Below are 22,124 nucleotides of genomic sequence, written 5' to 3'. Positions count from 1 at the left end.
ACTTACTAGAAATATTAATTAGTCCTCCTCTTTGCAGATTCAACAATTGATTGGAACTCTGGCTTGCTGCTGCTATGGAGGGAAATTTTTTTTTGTTTTATTTATTTCCGGTATGTCTTCCTCGTTCCTTCTCAACCCCCGAAGGGGGACTCAGGACGGCTTACATTTGGCAGCGATTCGATGCCACTAGATATAACAAAGCAATATAATAAATAGAACATTCATTACAAGCAATAAAACAGTAAAAACACAGTATTAACAGCCATATCATCATTCACAGTCGAATTCCATATCCAAAGTGCTATTTATGCCTGCTATCCAAAATAGTTCTCTCCTATCTTGATTGAGGCTTTCTGATGCAAGCAGACTTCTGGGCAATGTAGTTTAGGGCAACACCTTTAAAATTCTCTGGCACAGGACTCCTCACCTTCCCAAACTATATTTCCCAGAGTTCTGTGCTTTCTTTGTCTTTTTCCTGGTGAACTCTGTTCCCTGCTTTCTCTCTCCTAATGGCGAGAGGCCATTAATTTAAAAAGGAAATCGGCCTTTTTGGCTTTGCTTCTTTGCACTGAAAATAAAACTGACTTCAGGAGGCTTCTGAGATTTACAAAATTCAAATGAAAAAGTATTGGGTAAGTTTCAATTCTTAAGTTTTCGGCATGGGCCACGCCTACGTGTCAGATATTGCCTTGTAAGTAAGAATTTAACAAATTTGATACAACTTACTATGACCAAAGAAAAAAATGCACAACCCTAGTGTATAGCACAAGTATCACAAAATGTGGTGGAAACTTAAATGGCACCTTCTCTTTATTGGATTTCAGGTTTTATCTGCCATATTTCAAAGTCATGTTGCATTCAAACTTATGCCGAAAAATTAATTATAAAGGCTTTTAAATTAATATAACAATTAATGGTTTTAATGTACATACACATTCTTTTTACTGTAGTATTTTGCTCAAAACAAGCATCTGAAAGGAAACAGTAGAAATGGAATAGTTCAATTCACCGCTTTCCCTTTGACTTTTCCACATTTTCGCATGTTGCAATCTGTTACTGAAATGGATTTGCAATGTTACTACTTGATATACACAAGATATCTAACACTGTGAAGGTGCAAAATATTTTTGTAAATGGCACAGAAGTGAAGATAACAAAAACAATCTGGTACTTGTCGGTTATATAAATATACAACATGTTGGATCTGTTTCAGTACTAGCATTCAATACAGCGAAATATGGAAAAAGTCAAATGGGGGACAAATATTTCTGCCGTGCACGGCTCAGAAGCAAATCTATATTATTTATTTATTTATTTATTTATTTATTTATTTACTATATTTGTATATCACCTTTCTCAGCCCATGGGTGACTGAAGGTGGTTTACAAAGGCAAAATTCAATGCCCAGGAGCATCATAAAACATTTAAAACATAAATATACAATCATAACTAGGTCAATAAAACATAGATCATTAATGTCTCCTAGTTAAAATCAAGGTCCAGTGTAATCATCCAATTGTTCGATATTCCTATGTCTGTTACATTGCCTTTTCAAATGCTTGCTCAAGCCTTGCAAATTATACACAGATCCCGCAAAGATTTGGAAAGTGCAAAAAAGTTTGGGGTTTGATAACAATATATATCCATCACCTTTTCATTTTTGTACTAATATGATGGTTGATGTGTACATCTATAAAGTTTGAATGGAATCGAAGTCTAAATAATAGTTGTTTTGCAGTCATCAAATTCTTATACACAAAGCCTGTTATTTCCAGCAGATAACCTGAATAGGGGCAGGATAAACTATGAAAAGGCATTTCAATTGTAATGGCATGACCATCATAATTGTGGTCTTAATAGGATCGACATCTTTGTGAAGTACACCCCAAGCTCTCTCTCTCTCTCTCTCTCTCTCTCTCTCTCTCTCTCTCTCTCTCTCTCTCTCTCTCTGTGTATGTATGTGTGTGTATCAAGAGCCATCAGTTTGTTCATGCATCTATTTACACAGTCAGTCAGAACATGACCACCAGGTGTGATCCTAATTCTTCCTACACCTTCTCTAGAATTAAAATGTTGAAACGGGGCTTTAAGGTGTCTTCCTGACTTGCTTTAGAAAAATATAATTCTAGCCATGCACAGAAACATGGGAAGAAAAAGAAACGTTTTTATGAGATTTAAAAAAATGCAATTAATTTATTAACTTATTTACTATCCTGATTTTAGAGTTTTTTATTACTGGTTTTACAGATACAGGTTTTGTTCATTTTCATGGTTTCCTCCTTTCTGTTGAAATTGTCCACATGCTTGTCCACTGCAGAATAATTTAACCAGAGAAGTCAGCCATAGCAGAGCACTTGATGGACCAACCTGGACACAGTATATTATTTGAGAAACACAGAAATGCTGGACCATGCTAACAACCACCATGTCAGACTACATGGAGAAGCCATTGAAATCCACAAGCATGTGGACAATTGCAACAAAAAGGAAGAAACCATGAAAATGAACAAAATCTGGCTACCAGTATTTAGAAAACACTCCAAAATCAGGACAGCAAATGAAGAACAACAGTCAGAAAACAGGGGAATTCCAGACAGGAAACAGTCAAAGTTCAACCATATCATTTTGCTCATCTGTGATGAACATTTCTAAGAGCGTGTCCTGTGACATTTCAGTTTGTAACAAGGCTAAATTAGTCTGTTTGCAGTTTGAGTTATCTGCCTCATTGTTCAATGAGAACCTATATCATCTTAGCCATCATACGACTTCATTATTTGATAGTGGCCCATGTCTTGGTTGAATTAGATAAGGGGAGTGATGCAAGATGAGTATCATGCCAAATCATTCCTAGGACTCTCTTTTCTTTGCTCAAGAGAGGAAATTTTTATTCAGCAGATTCTAGTGTGGACTGGCATGAAAATTAGGACAAGTTATATTCTTCCAAGCTGAACATAGCTCTCACGCCAAGTATTATTTTTTGCCAGGTCTTTGAAAACATTGGTAGGAGCAATCCCAGGAGGATTAGCCTCAATATGGTGATCTTTCAATCCTGGCTACCCTTAGCTTGTTGGGTTATAAGGCCTGACACAGATGAAATTAAAATAGTGAAACAGTGCTCTGCTGCCCTTTTTTTTTTTGCACAGAAAGGTAAATGCAGGGCACATGAAAGCAATCAAAATTTGATAACCAAATGCTACTATTGTTCTCACTGTTTGTTCAGAGCTGCGGTTCATTGATGTCAAGGTGATGCTTTTGTAAGTAAATACGTTTAGGAGAAGACTACTTTGCTAAGCAGAACTCACAAAAATATCTATAGGTTGAGTTAAAATGGTGACACCAATGTTAATCCTTTCTCCCAAGAGCGGGCTAGTAATAAATATATGATTATTCCACATAATATAAAAGAAAGCCCTTCTTATCTATTAGGCTTATTTTGCTAGGATTGGACATTTGCCTGGGTTTTTCTTCAGTAGTACACTTTTCAAAAACAGCTTAAAATCTTTCTGTTTAAGCAAGCATTCAATGAAGAAATCTAATCTGAAGTACTGGTAAAGACATTTTTTTATGGAATTTGAGCAAATATGAACTGACAAGACCCCACATCAATGGTATTTAGTTTTAAATGTTTGTTGTAAAAATGCTTATTTATGTGCTATTTTATGGTTTGATTTTTATGTGTTATATGTGTTGTTTTTTTACTTGTACTGTTTTAAGATGTTGGAAACTGCTTTGGGTCCCTTGGTGGAAGAAAAGCGGGATACAAATAAAGATATTATTATTATTATTATTATTATTATTATTATTAGGATATTGGATTGTCTAAATAAGTGACAGGAGGCCAACCTTTTCATTGAATGGGCATAAGAAAATGAGTAGAGCCTGCTATTTCTTTTTACTAAAGAAGAGGTGTGTACAGCATTGCTTTTTTAGTTATTTGAAAGAGCCATGTTGGTACAATGGGTTAAACCCTTGCGCCGGCTGAACTGCTGACCTGACGGCCGGTGGTTTGAATCTGTAAGATGGGGTGAGCTCCCATCTGTCAGCACTAGTTTCCCATGCAGGGACATGAGAGAAGGCTCCCACAGGATGGTAACACATCCAAGCATCCCCTGGACAACGTCTCTGCAGACGGCAGAGACCAGAAATGACTTGCAGTTTCTCAAGCTGCTTCTGACATTATTATTATTATTATTATTATTATTATTATTATTATTAAGTTATTTGAAGAAAAACTAGAATCTTCAGACACTCAAAATATTTAGGCTTCACTGTTGTGATTTACCTTCTTTGTCCAAAGCCACGGATCAGCTGTTCCACCCTTCTCAGCAGAAAACCTGACATAGATTTTCTGTACTAAGTTCAGGATGGAGACCCCGGTGGTGCAGAGGGTTAAACCACTGAGCTGCTGAACTTGCTGACCAAAAGGTCACCAGTTTGAATCCGGAGAGCAAGGTGAACCCCCGCTGTTAGTCCCAGCTTCTGCCAACCTAGCAGTTTGAAAACATTCAAATGTGAATAGATCAAAAGGTACCATTCCTGCGGGAAGGTAACAGTGCTCCATGCAGTCATGCTGGCCACATGACCTAGGAGGTGTCTACGGACAATGCCGGCTCTTCAGCTTAGTAATGAAGATGACCACTAAGCCCCAGAGTTGGACATGACTGGGCTTAGTGTCAGGAGAAAACTTTTACATTTACCTTTTCTAAGTTCAGGTTGCTGTATGCCTTCAAATTGTTTCTGAGTTAAGATGACCCTAAGGTGAACCTGTCATGGAGCATTTTTGACAAGGTTGGTCAGAGAGGGTTTGCTATTGCTGTATTCTGAGGCTGGGAGAGAGAGAGAGAGAGAGACTTATTCAAGGTCACCCATGTTTACAAAGCAAAGGATTTGAACTGATCTCACAAAATCCTAGTCCAGCATTCAAACAGTTATATGTACTATCCTGACACTCTACACCCAGCCCCAGGGATTCTTATAAACAGGCTGGGTCAAGGAGTGGATCTGCTGCAAAAAGTAGAACCTTCAGGTCCAAAATTATGGAAACAAGTAACCATAATGCTACCCAAGCAAATTTCACTTTTGGTCTGCAAAGTACTGGTTTTGTAACTTATCTTTCTGGTAAGAAAAATGCATTGCTTATTACATTAAATAAATACAGTAGTGTGAATAATGACAATTCTTAGGGGCAAGATTGGGGTGGGGTGAAGGTAAAGATACAATTGTCTCTGATGCACTGGCAATGCCAAGTGATACATACAGGAAGGAAGGATTTATTTAACTAGCCGCATTCATATCATTAAGCTCTTAGTGTACTGTGCCTTCAACTCCATAGGAGATTATGGCTAATACTATGTGAGGTACGCATTAATGTCCTGCTCTAGTTATTATCACATGCCTTTAATGCTCAGAAGACATTGATCTGCTTAGCATTCTTCCTGGACATCATTTTGACTTGCATTAAGCAGAACTTGGTGTTGCACTGCTCACAAACATTTGTGGAAATTTCCTTTTAATAAATAGGCTTTGACTAATGTCTCAGAGTCCCCTACTGTGCTTAAATGGAGCAAGGATAATGTCTACACTTTCTCCTCCAAACAGAGGAAACACCAAAGCCATAATGGAAACATACAATGTCAGGAGGTTATTTTAGCTCATTACTTTTGATGAAAATGAGGTGAAGTCCTAGTCAAAGTGCTCCAAATAAGCATTGGAGAGTGGTAGTGAATGCATTTAAAAGGTTGCAATAATGTTCTGAATGCAATGACACCCAATGACCTTATTATTTCTTATTCTTTTTCCCTTTTAGATTTCACAATTGATAACTGAGACAGGTCGAGAGGGACTGACTGAAGCTGTGCTGAACCGCTACAATGCAGATAAGCCTTCTTTGTACAGCGTCCCTGTCTCCCAAAGCACCTGTGTTGCCAGCGAAACATCAACAGGCACCTCAGTGGCAGCTTCCTTTTTTGCCAGGTATGTACAACTCTTTTCTATACTTCTTCTGGTTTGACAGACATAGTAAAGCACTAGATCTAAAGCAAGTGCAGCCGACCCTTCATTTCTGTGCGGGATGGGTTCTAGAACCAAAATCATTGGAGGCTAAGATCCATTCTATAAATGACTTCAAATACAATCATTAAATTCATGTGGATTCAGTCTAGTTCACATTGGTGTGTGTCTATATGTTTTAATCTGTATTTTTCAGGCTTGTCCCCTTGTAAGCTGCCACGAGTCCCTTCGGGAAGAATGTGACAGGGTATAAAAATAAAGTTATTATTATTATTTGAAACACAACAAGATGAGTCCCCAGCAGACAAGATCACTCTGCTGGCTGTTGTATTGGATCACATGTCAGACACTTCCCAAGTGTCTAGGACTGTGTGATGTATCGGCAAATAATGCGTACAGATTCCAGTAAGGTGGCCTTCTGCAGCTGGCAGATGGTAATTTTGTCAGCGCTGATTGTGTTTAAGTGCAGGCCAAGATCTATAGGCACTGCACCCAGTGTGCCGATAAACACTGGGATCACCTTTACTGGCTTGTGCCAGAGTCTTTGCAGTTCAATCTTTAAATCCTCCTCCTCCTCCTCCTCCTCCTCCTCCTCCTCCTCCTCCTCCTCCTCCTCTTCCTCCTCCTCCTCTTCTTCTTCTTCTTCTTCTTCTTCTTCTTCTTCTTCTTCTTCTTCTTCTTCTATGTGGAGCATTATTCATAATATTTCGAAGTTAATTACTAGGCAAGTGCTGTAAAGTTTTCCCAGCACCACAGATTCTTGCTTGCTTACATCTCAAGAACTATCACTGCATGCTGCAACCGAGGTCTAAAACAAGAAGGGACCTCAAGTGCCACCTAATACCTCTCACTCTACCCCATGTGCAGCCTGAAAGCAACTCCACACATACATGAACTATCCTTTCCCACTTCAGTTTGACAGGCATTGCACTCTATTCTTCCCAAGGCTGTAGCCAAGGGGGGGAAGGGGGTCAGGGGTTCAACCCCCTCCCCGAAATTTTCAGGTTAGAGAAAATCTGGTTTACTCATATTTTTTAACTGTCTAACCAAATCCCCATACTATGAGGAGTGAAAAATTGAACGAGTCCCTCCAGAACGACAATTCATTCACACTGTCATTACTTGCAGCAATAGCCAATATAGTGGAAGCAACCAATTTGGCCCACCCATAACTGGCAGGCAAAGCCTAAGGTATTGAGGGCGGGGTGGGGGGTGGATTTGAAGGCTGACATGAAAGAGACCAGACTTGGTGGGGGTAGTTGACAAGGGCAGCGCTGCAGGCTATTTAAGGCTGCTCTGCCCCACTGCTGTGCTCTTTACTTCAGCATGAGGTAGGAGGCAGGTTCCTAATGGGAAATTAGGGCTTTCCCTCCTTGCTCCCGCCTCCCCTTTTTCAGATCGTAGGGCTTCCATTGCTATCTCTGTATATATATACATCATTTTCAACTCTTAAATGTTTGAAAATATACATAAGAAGCCCAATGAGGCAAGAAAGGCTGACTGGACTTGCACTCTTGAGTGTCCACCAAAGTTTATTGATGGAGCCTGATTTCTGTCAAAGTGTATTGACACAGTTTTCAAGTGTTTCCAACAGATGTTATGGCATTCCTGTGTAACTATTAACAGTCATTTTCAGTTATTTGAATACTTGAAACTTTGTAATTAAAATAGAAAATGGATTTAATTGAGTCTGTATAAAAATATAGACTGAACCATACTATTTAAATTATTTTGTGTTATGGAACTACTTGTCATGATTAGCTAAAAAAAATGTTTCAACCCCCGCCACCAATTTTCTGGCTATGGCCCTGATTCCTCCCTCTTAGTCTTTTCTCCCTCCTCAGTGGCTTCTTCATCCTCAGCAGGGAGTGCCACAGAACACCTACCAACGGTGCTTTTGTAAGGCCAGCAGGTGGGATGGGGAAGAGAAGAGATGTTCTGCAGTGCTTTTAAAAATACATTTTTTATCTATGATTGGGAGTCCCCGGTGGCACAGTGGGATAAACTGCTGAGCTGCTGAACTTGTTGACCAAAAGGTCAGTGGTTTGAATCCAGGAAGCAGGGTGAGCTCCCGCTGTTAGCCCCAGCTTCTGCCAACCTAGCAATTCGAAAACATTCAAATGTGAGTAGATCAATAGATACCACTCTGGTGGGAAGGTAAGGGCGCTCCATGCAGGCATGCCGGCCACATGACCTTGGAAGTGTCTATACACAACACCAGCTCTATGGCTTAGAAATGATCACTAACCCCCAGAGTTGGACACGACTAGACTTAATGTCAGGGGAAAACTTTTACTTTTACTATCTATGATTGATTGAATTTGTAAATACGGAGGGTCGACTGTACACTTAGAAAAGATTAGAATAGAATGAGATAATGCGGTCAGTGCTACATACTGAAATTGTGTCCTCTATGTATTTGATTTTCACAAGTTAATAGCAACCAACACATTTATGAAAAGGATGGTACTTTAATATGTCTCTTTGGTATATTGCAGTTGTAAGGGCTAATACAAGTAAAGTGACTATTGTTAATCTTGGAATAGTTTAAAATATGTTTGTCAAGTTCCCCAAGTAAAAATGTTACATTTGACTTTTGTTAGCATTTTAAAACTGAACTTTGTAGATGTTTTTCATTTTGCTTAATTGTGGACATTATCTTTCCAACTTTGAAAGCAAAACAGAAAGTGCATCAACCTTAAATTAGAGACGTCTGTTCAGTATGGAAACCATATTGCCAACTGTGCTCAATTCTTGAAAAAACCTTTATGGAAATAGTTATGGCTGGGCCCCTCATTCTTAAGCTGCCCTAGGTTTCACACATGAGACGTCTCCTAGATCAGATCACACCACCTAATTACACGTGGTTCACCCACCATCAATTCTAAATACGGAATTGCAGAAATCAAATCCCAGTTTAAATGTTCGTTGGAAATCTGGCTGTGATATTTACCTTGGCTTGAGCGTAGTCGTGTAATTAAGCCTTCTGATCCTTTGTGGTAACTCAGAATATTGTGCATTGGCAGCAGCTGATTTGAAATTGCTCACAGATTTTTATTTTTGAGTTTGTGTGCTAGGCATAAGGCTGTCTGGGCAGTATGTAAACCAACTTAATGAATTCCCTTATATCTTAAGTATAAAATGATTGAAAAGCCTGCCAGGCAATTGTGCTTACACTGTTGTACATCACTATATTGATTTCCTCAATGTCTGGCATGATAACGAATGCTTTGCTTGACTCTTGAAATGTCAGCTTGTGCATTCCTGAAATGATGGCAAATCTGTGTTTAATTCATGAATTGTGTGTGGGGGATGCCTTCGAGTCATCTGTCGACTTAGGAATTTCATAGGGTTTTCATAGGCAGGGAACAATCAGAGGTAGTTTTGCCCGTTCCTTCTTCTGAAATATAGCCTATGGCACCTGGTATTTGTTGGTGGTCTCCTATCGTATTCAAATATTAACCACAACCAAACCCTGCTTAGTTTCCAACATTAGGAAGAAGCTACTGTCTTTAGCAGGGCCGTAGCCAGAAAAAAAATTCGGGAGGGGTTGAAATTTTCAGGGGGGGTTTTGAAAATTTTGTGAGGGGGGGGGGTTTAAAACCTGTCTTCTAGCTCACACTGAAGCAAAGAGCACAACAGGGAGCAGAGCAGCCTTCAATAGCCTGCAGCTCCACCCCTGTCAACCACCTCCACCAAGTCTGGCCTCCTTAATGAGAGCATTCAACACACACACACCCAACTTGGTTGCTTCACTACATCGACTATTGCTGCAAGTAATGACAGTGTGAATAAATTGTCAATATTTAAGGCCTTGCATGGTCTGGGGCTGATGTACCTGAGGGACCGCCTTACCCCCTTCCAACCCCAGAGATCCCTCCGTTCTGAGGACCAAGATCTATTGGAAATTCCCATTGTCAAGGCCTTGCGTCTAACAGCAACCAGACGCAGAGCCTTTACAGCAGTGGCACCATCACTCTGGAATACTCTGCCACCTGAAGTCCGTGCCTTGCAGGACTTATCAGCTTTCCGCAGGGCATGTAAGACATATCTGTTTCAACGGGCCTTTGATCTCTGATATTGCTGTTTTTAAATTGTTTTAAATTGTTTTTAAATTGTGTTCGATTTTAGCCTGTTCTTGTAAGCAGCTCCAAGCCCCAGAGGAGTGGCGGCATATAAGTTCGAATAATAAATAAATAAATAAATATTTGCTTGAGATAGTGCTTGTAGTTCTGGAGGGACTCTTAATTTTTTGCATCTCATAGACTTAGCATGGGGATTTGGTTAACCAGTTAAAATTCATGAATAAACTGGGTTTTTAAAAAAAATCTGAAACATTTAGGGGGGGGGGGTTGAACCCCTAAACCCCCCCCCCCTCGCTACAGGCCTGGTCTTTAGGGTAAGATAGGATTTTCCCTTGTCACCTTTTAAGCTAGAGTTAGGCAACTCATGTCTTCCATATGGACTACAACTCCCGTAAGGTCTGATCACTATTAATGATGGATGAATTGATGGGAGTTGAGTTGAAAACATCAAGAGTAAACCATACTCAGTGGCCTAATCTTGGATGTCCTTGTGGATGTGTTTACCTGTAGGAAAATAACTGGGTGTGTTTGTATTGATTCCCACTCTCTGAGTACCCTTCGGGGTGAGAAGGGCAGCATATAAATGTCATAAATAAATAAATAAAATTCTCCAATGACAGAAATGTAGTACACTGAATATAAGATGCTTTTTTGGTGTTTGTGTGTGTGTGTGTGTGTTGGTGTGTGTGTGAGAGAGAGACATTTCATGAAACATAACTTTGGCGACATAGCGATGTGAGGTATTCACATCTGATGCAAGTCTCAGCCCTGGTATTATATATTCTTGGTTTAGGTTTTGTTTTTGTTTTTTAAAAAACATGATTTTGAAATCTTCAGATCTAGACAGTCTGTAAATATTCATAAACGAATAATCACATATTCAGAAATTCACAAGCTATTTAAAATATTCTTCATACTGTAGCTATCACACACCTGTAAAATCTAAACTATCCTTTATTTGATCGCTGGCTTTCCATTACAATAATTGCTGAATAAGACAGTTGTTAAAGCACAGCTGTAGAGTTTTTTTTAACCCAGCCAGAATTTACTATGCCTGCTGAGTACTGTGAACAAGACTACGAAAGGAACCAGTGTTTGCTTAAGACAGCATTACATTCAGCCAACTTTCTCCCTGCAATTAGTGGGTAAAAACGAATGTCCACATTAAACTCTACAGAAACCTCTGTGTAATGTCAGGAAAGCTGAAACATATGTGTGGCTGCTTTCAGTGCAGCTCAAGGGCATATGTCTATCCAGTATGGTTTTACTTTATAACAAGACCACAGTGTGCTAGGAGGGGAAATAGTAAAATAACCATGTTGTTCAAACAGAGAACTGCATACCACATTTTAATGTAAGAAATCATTCTGTGTATTGACTAGAGATGGTCAGTTTATAGAAATCTTAAGATTCCAGTCAGATTTCTTAGCCAGAGTTATCTTTTAAGTTAATCAGAGATACAAGAGACACTGAAGAGACACTGAAGTTTAAAGCACTTAAGCAATATGCCAGCATCCCATCTGTGTATATAATAAAAGTGAAAATATGTATGTATGTGTGTGGATGTGTGTTTGTGTATGTATGTTTGTGGGCCATTTCCAAGATGGCACCTACTTCTGGTGATTCCCGTGGACAATGGATCTAGGCCAAACTTGGCACACAGACACCCCCCCCCCCCCATGACCAACAGAAAACACTGGAGGGGTTTGGAGGGACTTGACCTTGGATGTTAGGAATTAGAGTTCACCCATATCCAGAGAGCACTGTGAATCCAAACGACAATGAAACTGGACTATACTTGGCATACGTACCCATCATGTCCAACTTTAACCTCTAGTGTGGTTTGGGGGACAGGTAATGATGGGAGTTGTAGTTTATCCACCTCCTTACGCATTTTCTAATCAGTCCATTCATAAAATCCAAAACCAAAAGAAGACTATTTCTAATAAATAGTGTTACTGGCTGCCGATAAGTTTCCGGTCCCAATTTAAAGTGAAAATTACCATCTATAAAGCCCTGAATGGTTTGGGTCCTGCCTATTTTCGCGACCGCACATTCCCCAATGAACCACCATGGGCCATTAGATCTGCTAGAGAGACCTTCCTCTCACTCCTGCTACTGTCACAAGCATGGTTGGTGGGGGCGAGGGAGAGGGCCTTCTCAATGATGGCCCCCCAGCTCTAGAACTCCCTCCCCAGGAAGATTAGACAAGCCCCCACTCTGCCTGCCTTCCGCAGGGATTTTAAAAACCTGTATGTTCCTGTGTGCATGTGAATGATGATTAGTTCCTGTTCATGAATGCCCAGCTCTAATTGACTGATAAGGTTGTATTCAGCACTTTACTCCCAGCCCAGCCCTATAGTTTGCTTTTTGCACAAGCCTATCTATGCCCTGCCCTCTGCAATCTGATTATGCCCACCATGTTCCTGGTTACTGGTTGTTGAGGTTGGCTTGATACACTTTTACAATGTTTTTGTATTTTGCTGTTTTCAATTGTTTAAATTAGATTTATGTTATATGTTATGTTTTTAACTGTGTTTTGGCTGGAATTTTGCTATGTGTTGGGCTTGGTCCACATGTAAGTTGCCCTGAGTCCCTTCAGGGAGATGGTGGCAGGGTATAAAAATAAAGTTCTTTTTGTTGTTGATGGTGCCAGGGTATAAAAATAAAATAGTTGCTGCTGCTGCTGCTGCTGCTGTTATTATTATTACAGAATCCCTTATCTGATCTGGGTACCTAAGTTAGTCATAGATACAAAAGGCAATAGTGGGGTTCAGATGACAGCAGAGGGATGACAGATCTTGTCCCTTCGATAGTGGAAGAGGTTATTAATGTCTATAGGACTGGAGGATGGGTCTATGTGTGGAGTGGAAACAGTTGGATGACCAGACATGGACACCTCCTCCTGCCAAGTTTTACATGTATATGAAAAGATATTCTATGATTCTATATGCCAAATTTGGGGAACTGAGAAATTGATAGCTGTTTAAATATCGTTGGACTGCAGCTCTCATTGCCCCAAGCAGCATATGTGCTGAGGGATTGCGGCATTGGGGTCCGACACCTCCTCATCAAAAGTGAGCAACACTGCATGTTGCTCACTTTTGATGAAAGCCTATAATTTGCAAGACTTGAGGGAAAAGATAAACCTCTATTCAAATGTCCACCTGAGTGCAAGTACCATTTTCATAGTGAATCTTTGCCTTGGAGTTGTGGTGGCAATAAAATGAACCAACCTTATTTATGATCCTCTCCACTTCTGCTAAGATGAAGATGGAATAGAAATGGGATGAATTAACAGTTTGATGCAGAGTGGAGGTGTTAAGGGCAAAGCATTAATTGGACATTTATCTTGAGCAGCAACATCTCTCAGAACAACTGCAGTATGAAGTCACCTGAAGAAAATGACACCCAATTGTGATACGCTTATGTTCTTTAAAAGTTCTGTGTTTTATTTTTGCTTTTAAATCTAGCACATTAAAATATGATGCATTTGCATTAGCATCAACAAAATCCCCAAGAGCTTGCAGTCAAGCCCAAAGTGACCTTTTGGCTGTAAAGAAAGCACTAAAACACCAGTTACACTTAAGATTTCACACATATGTGTGGATTTGTTTGTTTTTGAGAATGAGTGAAATCAAAACCAACCAAACTTTGTCAGCATAAATGATGGGAATGTGGGGGCAAAGGTCTTCAGTGAGATTTACTTTGTTCACCTGTGTGATAAGATGATCCCACCTGAGTCAATAGGATTAAGGAGGCCCATATGGTCCAAGGTAGTTTGTGTGAGAAATGGCTAAAGCAACAAGTATCTGATTTTCTGAAACGTTTAGAACAGTTGCTCTTTGACATGAGAGTGAAATAGTAGGATTAGCAATATGATTAACAAATGAAGTTCCATCCCGAAAGCTTCCCAAACAGCTTGAGAGATGGCTGTTCCACCATAGCTTTTGACTAATACTGCACAGTTTTTTTTAAAAAAAAACCTCAAACTTAATTTTACTAAAATAGCTTCTAATTTTCTTTCCTCTGAAGTCCTTTTGAACTTGGTTAGTGCCCCACTTGTCTTTGGCTTCTTCTGTTGATAGACATTACAGTTCCTCTTAATCTTCCTGGTTGTTTCATTTTGCAACTGTTTCCATTACTAAGGCCCTTTGTTTCAACCTCTTAATCTTTGTAGGACTCATTCTTTGCTTTTTGTTGATAGTGCAGTGCTTGTTCTTTAGCCAGTGATGTGATAATTTCCTGATTTTGCTTTTGTCCTCATCAAATTCTTGATACTGCTTCAGATCATATTGATTTTTGAGTTCTGATGTTAATCATTTTCTGCTTTCTCTTAGAATACATCCATTCTCCAAAGTTAGAGCAGTTTGATTGCTTCTAAGCTTTCTTTCTATACTATAGAATCTTGTCATTTGTAATTTGATGAGGAATTATCTGCCAGGAAGTTGCTTTGGAGATATGGTTCAAAGGGGTTATTAGAGTTATGTAGTCACTCCTTGGGGAGTTAGAAGAAGCCTACGCTCAACCACAAATCCCAGGATTCTGTAGACTGGAATCTTCACAATTTGATTTGAATCAAACTGCTTTAAGTGTGTTGTGCAAATTCCATATGTGACTTTCTTTCAGTGGCTTTTTAAATAGATTATAAAATATATTTTTCTGTCATATGGAACCAAAAATATGGAGCACAGGATCTCATGTTTACTAATAATCTGTGAGGCCCAGTGGAAGACACCAGCCAGCCAGGATTGACACTAAAGCTTAGTTGGGGATCTGAGGGACAGTGGGTGGGGTGCATGCACATGTGTTTGGGGGCTTGAAGAGTCAGTCTTTCAGCTTCTTTTTCTCCTTCCTTTCCTTTCCTTCAAAATATATCTAAACTATAATTATAATTATTAATAATAGTAATGCCACCAAACAAAAAGAGAAGCCTACCTCTACTCTCCTCTAGAATAGAAAGTAGAAACAGCTTTAAGGAAGCAAAACCTCAAGCAGAAAGGAGATTGTAGCCTTGCAAGCAAGAGAGGAGATTTTAAAGGTACTCCAGGTAGTCCACTGAATTTCAGGTAATTGCTCTTCCATCCCTGGGCCTCCTTAAAATGCCTTGGAAAGCTGCATGGCGTGGTGCTGGGAGAGAAAGTGTGTGCATCTGGCTCTCCTCTAGAGTAGAACAGCTTTAAGAAGCATTAAACAGGGTCTCCTCTCATCCTCGGCAAACAGAAGGGAAAGGATCTAGGAAGTTAAGAGTGGTAACTCTGATGCTTTTTAAAATCCAGGTGATATTGAAGGATATGGAAGGGGAGCCTGTGAGAAGTCCTCACTCCCACCCCATAATGGGCTGGATAGAATGCCTTCTTAACCCCATTGCTGACACTCAGGCTCCCTGAAAGGAAGAAAGGAAATGTTCCAGGGGAAAGGGGAGCCTCGTAAGTTCCTCATTGCCGCCAATGGGCCTAAAAGAGCTGTTTTTTCAGATGCGGAACGGAAACATTCATTCAGCAGCACCATTTTCAGGGGGATATGGGGGGCTTCTGATATCTGGCAAGCAGAAATGGATAGCAATTCACCCGAAATGCATGAGCCTAATGTGCAGGTTGTAGTCCAAAAGACTAAAAGATTTTACAAGATTCAGTCCTAGTAGATAAGTGAGAGAAGTGTAATCCTTTTCATTTAGGTAATTCCCTATGTTCCACTTTTCTGTTTTATCTAAGCTAGGGGTCCATTCACATTGTACTATTAGAGCACTGTAATTCCACATTTGAATGGTTGGATTTGTGAAACACTTGGTGAAACACTCGAGTGCTCTGGCTGGGAGTCCTAGGATTCCATAGGGCATCACCATGGCAGTTAAATTGGAATAAGAGTGTTACACTTGGATAGTGTGAATGGCCCTAATGAGCACAATTTTGTTTTAATTCTGTTATGTTGAAGGTAGTATGATGTTACTATGCCTCGAGGTTATCTCATAGAAGCCCTATAGATTTCCCAGCCACACACTTGTGGAGTCCTCATCCCCAGTCCCAGCAATAACTTTGGGAAAGATGTAGATGTTGTGGAAAAGATTAATATTGTAATGGTGCACCTCTAAAATTCAATCTATGAGGATAACAAAGACCTGCATTCCTTCAGTTTCAGAGTCAGTGTAGTATAGTGGTTTGAGTTCTGGACTAGAACTCTGGAAACAAGGGAGTGAATCCCTGCTGGGACCCAAGAACCCACTGGGTGACCTTGGACAAGTCACACTCTCTCAGCCTCAGAGGAAGGCAAAGGCAAACAGCTACTGAAGAAATCTTGCGAAGGAAACCCAGTGATAGGTTTGCTTGAGGATCACCATAAACAGGAACAATCCGAGGTCACATAACAACATTTCATCCATAGTACGAAAAAAACATTATTCAGTGCTTCAACTCTAAGGAAGGAACAATGTTCTAAATTGAAACAGACATCTTCCTTTTGCGCTCTGCCAACTCTTTGTTGAAGAATTGGGAACATTGCCTACATTCATCCCAGATGTTCATGAAAATGATTTCTCCCTTAGCTTATAGAATCTATGTTTATTTTGCACTGTCTTTATTACACTTACAGAGATGCAAAACACTTGTTGTTTGGATTGCATGCATTGTCCAAGAGCAAACATTGAAATATTGTAAGTAAATTAAAAAAGCCTGTCTTAATTAACACTCAACAGTGGCCAAATATTTTCTTCAGAGTACAGTTGCACTGAATAACTATCTTGCCTTAGCTGTTGAGAGATTCATGGGAGTGGAACAAAGGCCCATGATTTGTGAAGCTTGAGACTACTGCAACACACTGATGGAGTGTTGCCTCTGAAGACTGTTTGGAAGCTTCAAATGGTCCAACGGGTGACAGCCAGGTTGCTAACGGGTGCAGCACTCAGGGAGCATACAACTCCTCTGTTGTGCTAGCTCCACTGGTTGCCAGTTTGCTACCGGGCACAATTCAAAGTGCTGGTTTTAGCCTGTAAAGCCCTAAACGGTTCCGGCCAAGCTTACCTGTTGTAGAGAAACGTTTATTATAGAGTGTTTAATGTACTGTGTTTAAACTGCATTTATGTATTACATTTATTGCCATGGCCTAGCTGTGAGGGATAGGTTGCCATGGTGACAAGACAAAGCCTCAGAGGAGGTGGGCGGAGCTTAAGGAGGAAAAGGTTTGAAAGTGGCAGTTAAGCTCCAGTCCGGTGGATGAGACCCGGGGAAGAGGATAGCCAGTTAGGGCTCTGTTGTGAAGCTGTGAGAATTCAGTAGTTCCTAGAATTTGTGAATATTTCTTCAGCAAGAGAGCTGAAGGTGTTACCTTGTTAGATTGCTTAGGTTAAAAGAATCTAACAGAGGGGGTTTTCAGGATTGCCAGTAAGGAAAGACTGGTGATCAGTGGTTTGTTCCGAGTATAGGGCAAACAGTGTGGACATTCACAATAGGGAACTCTGAAGTAGTATAAACACTTCACTAAAGAAGAAGTTTGTAGAATTGTATCATCAGAAGCATGTATCTCAAACCAGCCATTTTGTAACATCAAGCCTTGTGCCAAGTTCAAATTCTCAAAACTGCAACAATTACGTTCTGTTAACAATAAATCTTGTTCTCTTTGTATTTCAAACCTGCCTCCTCCATTGCTTTTATGCTTGGTGCATTTCACACTACCAAAGTCACCTCACAACACAACTAAAGATAAACAGAGACATAATCCAGCGTCTCTAAACATATTGGTGGCAGCTTAATTGATATTTAAAAGAAGCTTCCTCACATAATTTTGGTGGCATCTAGTGAGATTAGCGCTGCTTCTTTACATTTTTGGTTGACAAGCGGTGGGATTAACGCTTCTTTACACCTGTCTGAACGCATTTCTCCTTATGAACCATCTAGCTCTAGGAATGTCTGGGGAGGCCCTGCTCTCGGTCCCGCCATCTTCGCAGATGCGTCTGGTGGGGACGAGAAACAGGGCCTTCTCAGTGGTGGTCTCCCGGAATGCCCTTCCTAGGGTTATTAGTTCAGCCCCCTCCCTCTTAACATTTCATAAAAAGGTCAAAACCTGGCTCTTTGAGCAAGTTTTCACAAATGCAGCGTAACAGATAAATATGGAACTATGGAATGACTGGACGATGTTACTGGAAAATGATTTTAGTAAGGAGATGCTGATGATTTATGTTTTTATTGGTTTTATATGGTTTTTGTATATATGCTAAATGTTTTTCATTGTATTTTTATGTCTGTTGGGGCATTGAATTGTTGCCGACTGTAAACTGCCCTGAGATGCCTTTGGACTGAGAAAGGCGGTATACAAAGACGGTAAATAAAATAAATAAATATCTGTCCTGATGCTATATTTGTAGAGATAAAAGAAACTTCCTCAGGGCTCAAGAGGTAACTGCCTCTCCAGCCCTGGGAAAGGACCATCAGGCAAGTTTGGCACTTGCTGGGAAAGCAAAAATAGTGTAAACAGTTCTCTTGCCTGAAGTAGGAAGATGTGAACGTGCCTCCTCCCATCTAATGCCAATTCTCTGCGGAATGGCACAATTTCCCAAAAGTACAGATTATAGTCTTAAACATCCCTTCTTGAGTATGTGTCTCTGAGGAATTTCTTGCTAGGATCATGGCATTTTCTGCAGCTAATTGGCCATGTTCTCCAGAGATTTTGCTTGCCTTTTGCTTCCTGTTCTCGAGGCAGAAGGACATAAAAGCCGTTTCCTAATTGATGCTCTTGCCTTACTGGTGGTCACTCATGTGTCCATTCTCTGGGGAACCATGCTGCCCATCATTTTGCTCTGATATGCTGTTTCCTTCTTCACTTGATTATTGTGTGAAATATGTTGCTAATATCTAGTGAATGCATCAAGGTTAAACTAGATTCAGGTTTGAATCTTATTGGTAGTCACAAGTAGAACAGACCCACTGAATCAAGATGCTTTACTCAAGTGTCACCTCACCCTTCAGTACCCATTCAGAACTGGAACGATAGGATTCGGGTCATAATGGACACTGAAAACATTTGTTGATACAGAAGAGCCTACTAAGACAGAACTATCCATTATGTTCAGGTTTCATAATGGTGCCTGAAAAGTAGTGGATATGATATGATAGATTTTGAAAGTATATGAGCATGTACCATTCATTCATATCATCTCATTCATTCCAGCAGCCTGAGCCTAATTAAGGGGACTCATGATCTTTGTCATCAAACATCTATGATCAAGACTTAGGCTTTGAAAACACAGTCCAGTCTTGGTTGCTAAGCCCTTTCCTGACTTTTTTTTTTTGAGTTGACCTCCAAGGTATTTCTATTCTAATAGTAAAATTAAGATCTAGACTTTTTCTTAGGTGCTTGTACAGCTCATTAGACCTCCAATGAAAACATGGAAAATAAAAAGTAAAACATTGTTTAGTTTGACATCTATCATATAATATGTCTGTGCTATACAGCTGAGCAGCCTGATACCATTTTAATTGCCTTATTTCAGGATAGTGGGATTTCAAATTTGATGAAGGATGTAGGACTTAGAATTCTATGTTGACGGGCTCTTGTTGCTGTAGGAATTGTATTTAAATTCCATAGCAGTGAAATTGAAGTTACTTCCCAAACTACAATCTTAGGATTCCAAGGATGGGTCCATAACAGTTGAAATGGTTTTATATTAGTTTACCTATGTAGTATTAATATATTTTCTGTCTTAGAGGTGTATTTATTTGTTTATCGTGTCAGGAGCAAATCAGAACAGTTGTATTGCATTAAAAACAAACAAACAAACAAAACACAAAGCTTGCAGACTTGGTATTCTATTAAATGTCCTTTGACCAGTAAGTGGCCGCTTGGAGTGCCTCTGGTGTTGCTGCAAGGAGGCCCTCCATTGTGCATGTGGCAGGGCTCAGGTTGCATTGCAGCAGGTGGTCTGTGGTTTGCTCTTCTCCACACTCGCATGTCATGGATTCCACTTTGTAGCTCCATTTCTTAAGGTTGGCTCTGCATCTCGTGGTACCAGAGCACAGTCTGTTCAACGCCTTCCAAGTCACCCAGTTTTCTGTGTGCCCAGGAGGGAGTCTCTCATTTGGAAATAGAGGTGTACTATTTCCATTATCAGTATTTGTGGTAATGGTAAGCTGCCTGAGATTAAACTCATTGACATATTTGTCCAATTGGATCCATTTTGCCAGAATGCTTGTAGAGTATGTGGAATATTTCCAATTTCTACTAGATTTATATATCTTGATCTGTCTTCCTGACCCCAGATGTCAGGCTCTTCATTAGTATATCCATGTGGATTCACACGCCATAATGCTATTCAGGTTTTAACCTGGATTTTTCCTCTTGGTGCCTTTGTTTACAAATAGCTACTTACTTGCACTCTGTGTGGCTGGAAAAACACAAAGGTGACACTGGAAAAGGCAAAATATTGCATGTTGCCAAATGAATTGGGTCTATTTAACTGTTATTTCACTTTCTTTGCTGGCACTGGGTGTCTGGGAACTTGCCAATCTACTCATAAAGCTCTGATTGTCCATCTGTGGATCATCCTCACCCACATCCAGCCTATTATGAGTTAACCTCTTCATGGAAAATGAGTGCAGTCTAGGCCAAACAACGTGAAAAGCCCAATTTAACAACAAATGAGGAGTGATCTTAATAGAGATATTGACTTCCGTTCAGTCACTGCAGAGTGTAAACATCTAAAAAGCTCTCCAGGGTATTGTGTGTATTTTGGAGATAGGCTTCATCACCCTGGAAAGTTCCTTTAACATTCGGAACAGTCCCCACAGCATATCCACTGCCTGTTCTGCCCTTAAGAGGTCATCCAAAGGGACTTTGTTTGACTTTCACTACTCATTGCATTGTATTCTGTTTGATCTTTCTTTTGGATATATCATGAGAAGATATGACTCACTAGAAAAGACAAAGTGGAATTAGTAGGAAAAGAGGAAGACTGTATTAAAGATAGATTTACTTAAGGACACTGACTCAAGCCTTAACTGTCATTCCTCAACTGTCATCATATTTAAAAAGCATTCTAAACAGTCACGTGCTCTGCAGCCCTTCCCACTGCTTAAAGTACATAGAGCTAAGGAAACTGCAAGCCAAAGAAGACATACATTTCAGGAAATAGACATAACTTTAAATAAAGGAGGCTTGAGAAGGTTGCAATCTCCAATAGTATTTAGTTTTCTTTAGGGCTATTTTTATTTCAATTTCCAAAAGATCAGATTCCTTTCCACCTTTGCAAAATCTGCAGGGATATAGAGCTTTGCCATCTTTGATATATCAATACTATTTGAAAAGCCAATTAAAGTGTAACATCAATGGGATCTGACGAGCATTGTGAATGACATTGCTTATCTTTTAAACTGCTGTGGAATGATTATCCAGCAATCTAATTTCCTGCATTGATTAAAAAGTGAAGGGGATGAAAATTAAGTAATCAAGAAAAGAAATACTAAACTCTGAACCTAAAGAACCATGGACATCTTTAAATGAGGAAAGTACAGCTCACGGGCCATGTGTTTTCAAAGTCTTTATTTTACAAAAAAAAAAGGGGGGGTTCAAAATGACCCTTCACCACAAAACATCTTGGTTTAGATCCACTCATTTTATTACCACAACCCCAAGCACACACACATGTATACAGGAATGTTTGTCAACAGAAACTAGGCTCAGAAGTGACATGATATCATTTCCTATTTAGATGTGACATGTTCCTGCATTTCACTGAAAGGACATGGTGCAGAAATTGAGTGTTACTTCAGGATTGTTGTCCATACTGTGATTATACCCATACTTAAGACATATTTTGTTGCCACAAAAGTTACATCTGTATGAGTTTTATACTGAATGAATAAATAAATAATGGATCACTTTTAAACTCTTCATGGGGATAGTTTCTTCTCCAGATGACTTGTAGAGTTAGGAGCACTTTTGTCGCACCGGATGGGGCAGTATAGTAGACCTCTTCTTGCTAAGGCAGTGGTTCTCAACCTATGGGTCCTCAGGTGTTTTGGCCTATAACTCCCAGAAATCTCA

The 22,124-nt window shown here is 39.8% G+C and overlaps 1 protein-coding gene across 2 annotated transcripts in view; it reads left to right on the top strand.

The window, feature by feature from the left end:
• The window catches only part of KIF26B (kinesin family member 26B), a 348,619-nt gene that overhangs the window by 134,380 nt on the left and 192,115 nt on the right, over window positions 1-22,124 (top strand). For both annotated transcript variants that reach the window (XM_060753932.2, XM_060753931.2), the window contains exon 4: window positions 5,807-5,973. In XM_060753932.2, the coding sequence (XP_060609915.2) occupies window positions 5,807-5,973 (167 nt within the window). The remainder of the gene's footprint in view (window positions 1-5,806; window positions 5,974-22,124) is intronic.

Source organism: Anolis sagrei, chromosome 1 (assembly GCF_037176765.1).
Source record: "Anolis sagrei isolate rAnoSag1 chromosome 1, rAnoSag1.mat, whole genome shotgun sequence".
Classification (NCBI taxonomy): domain Eukaryota; kingdom Metazoa; phylum Chordata; class Lepidosauria; order Squamata; family Dactyloidae; genus Anolis; species Anolis sagrei.
Note: the sequence above shows the minus strand (reverse complement) of the source record. Positions and strands in the feature narration are given on the sequence as shown.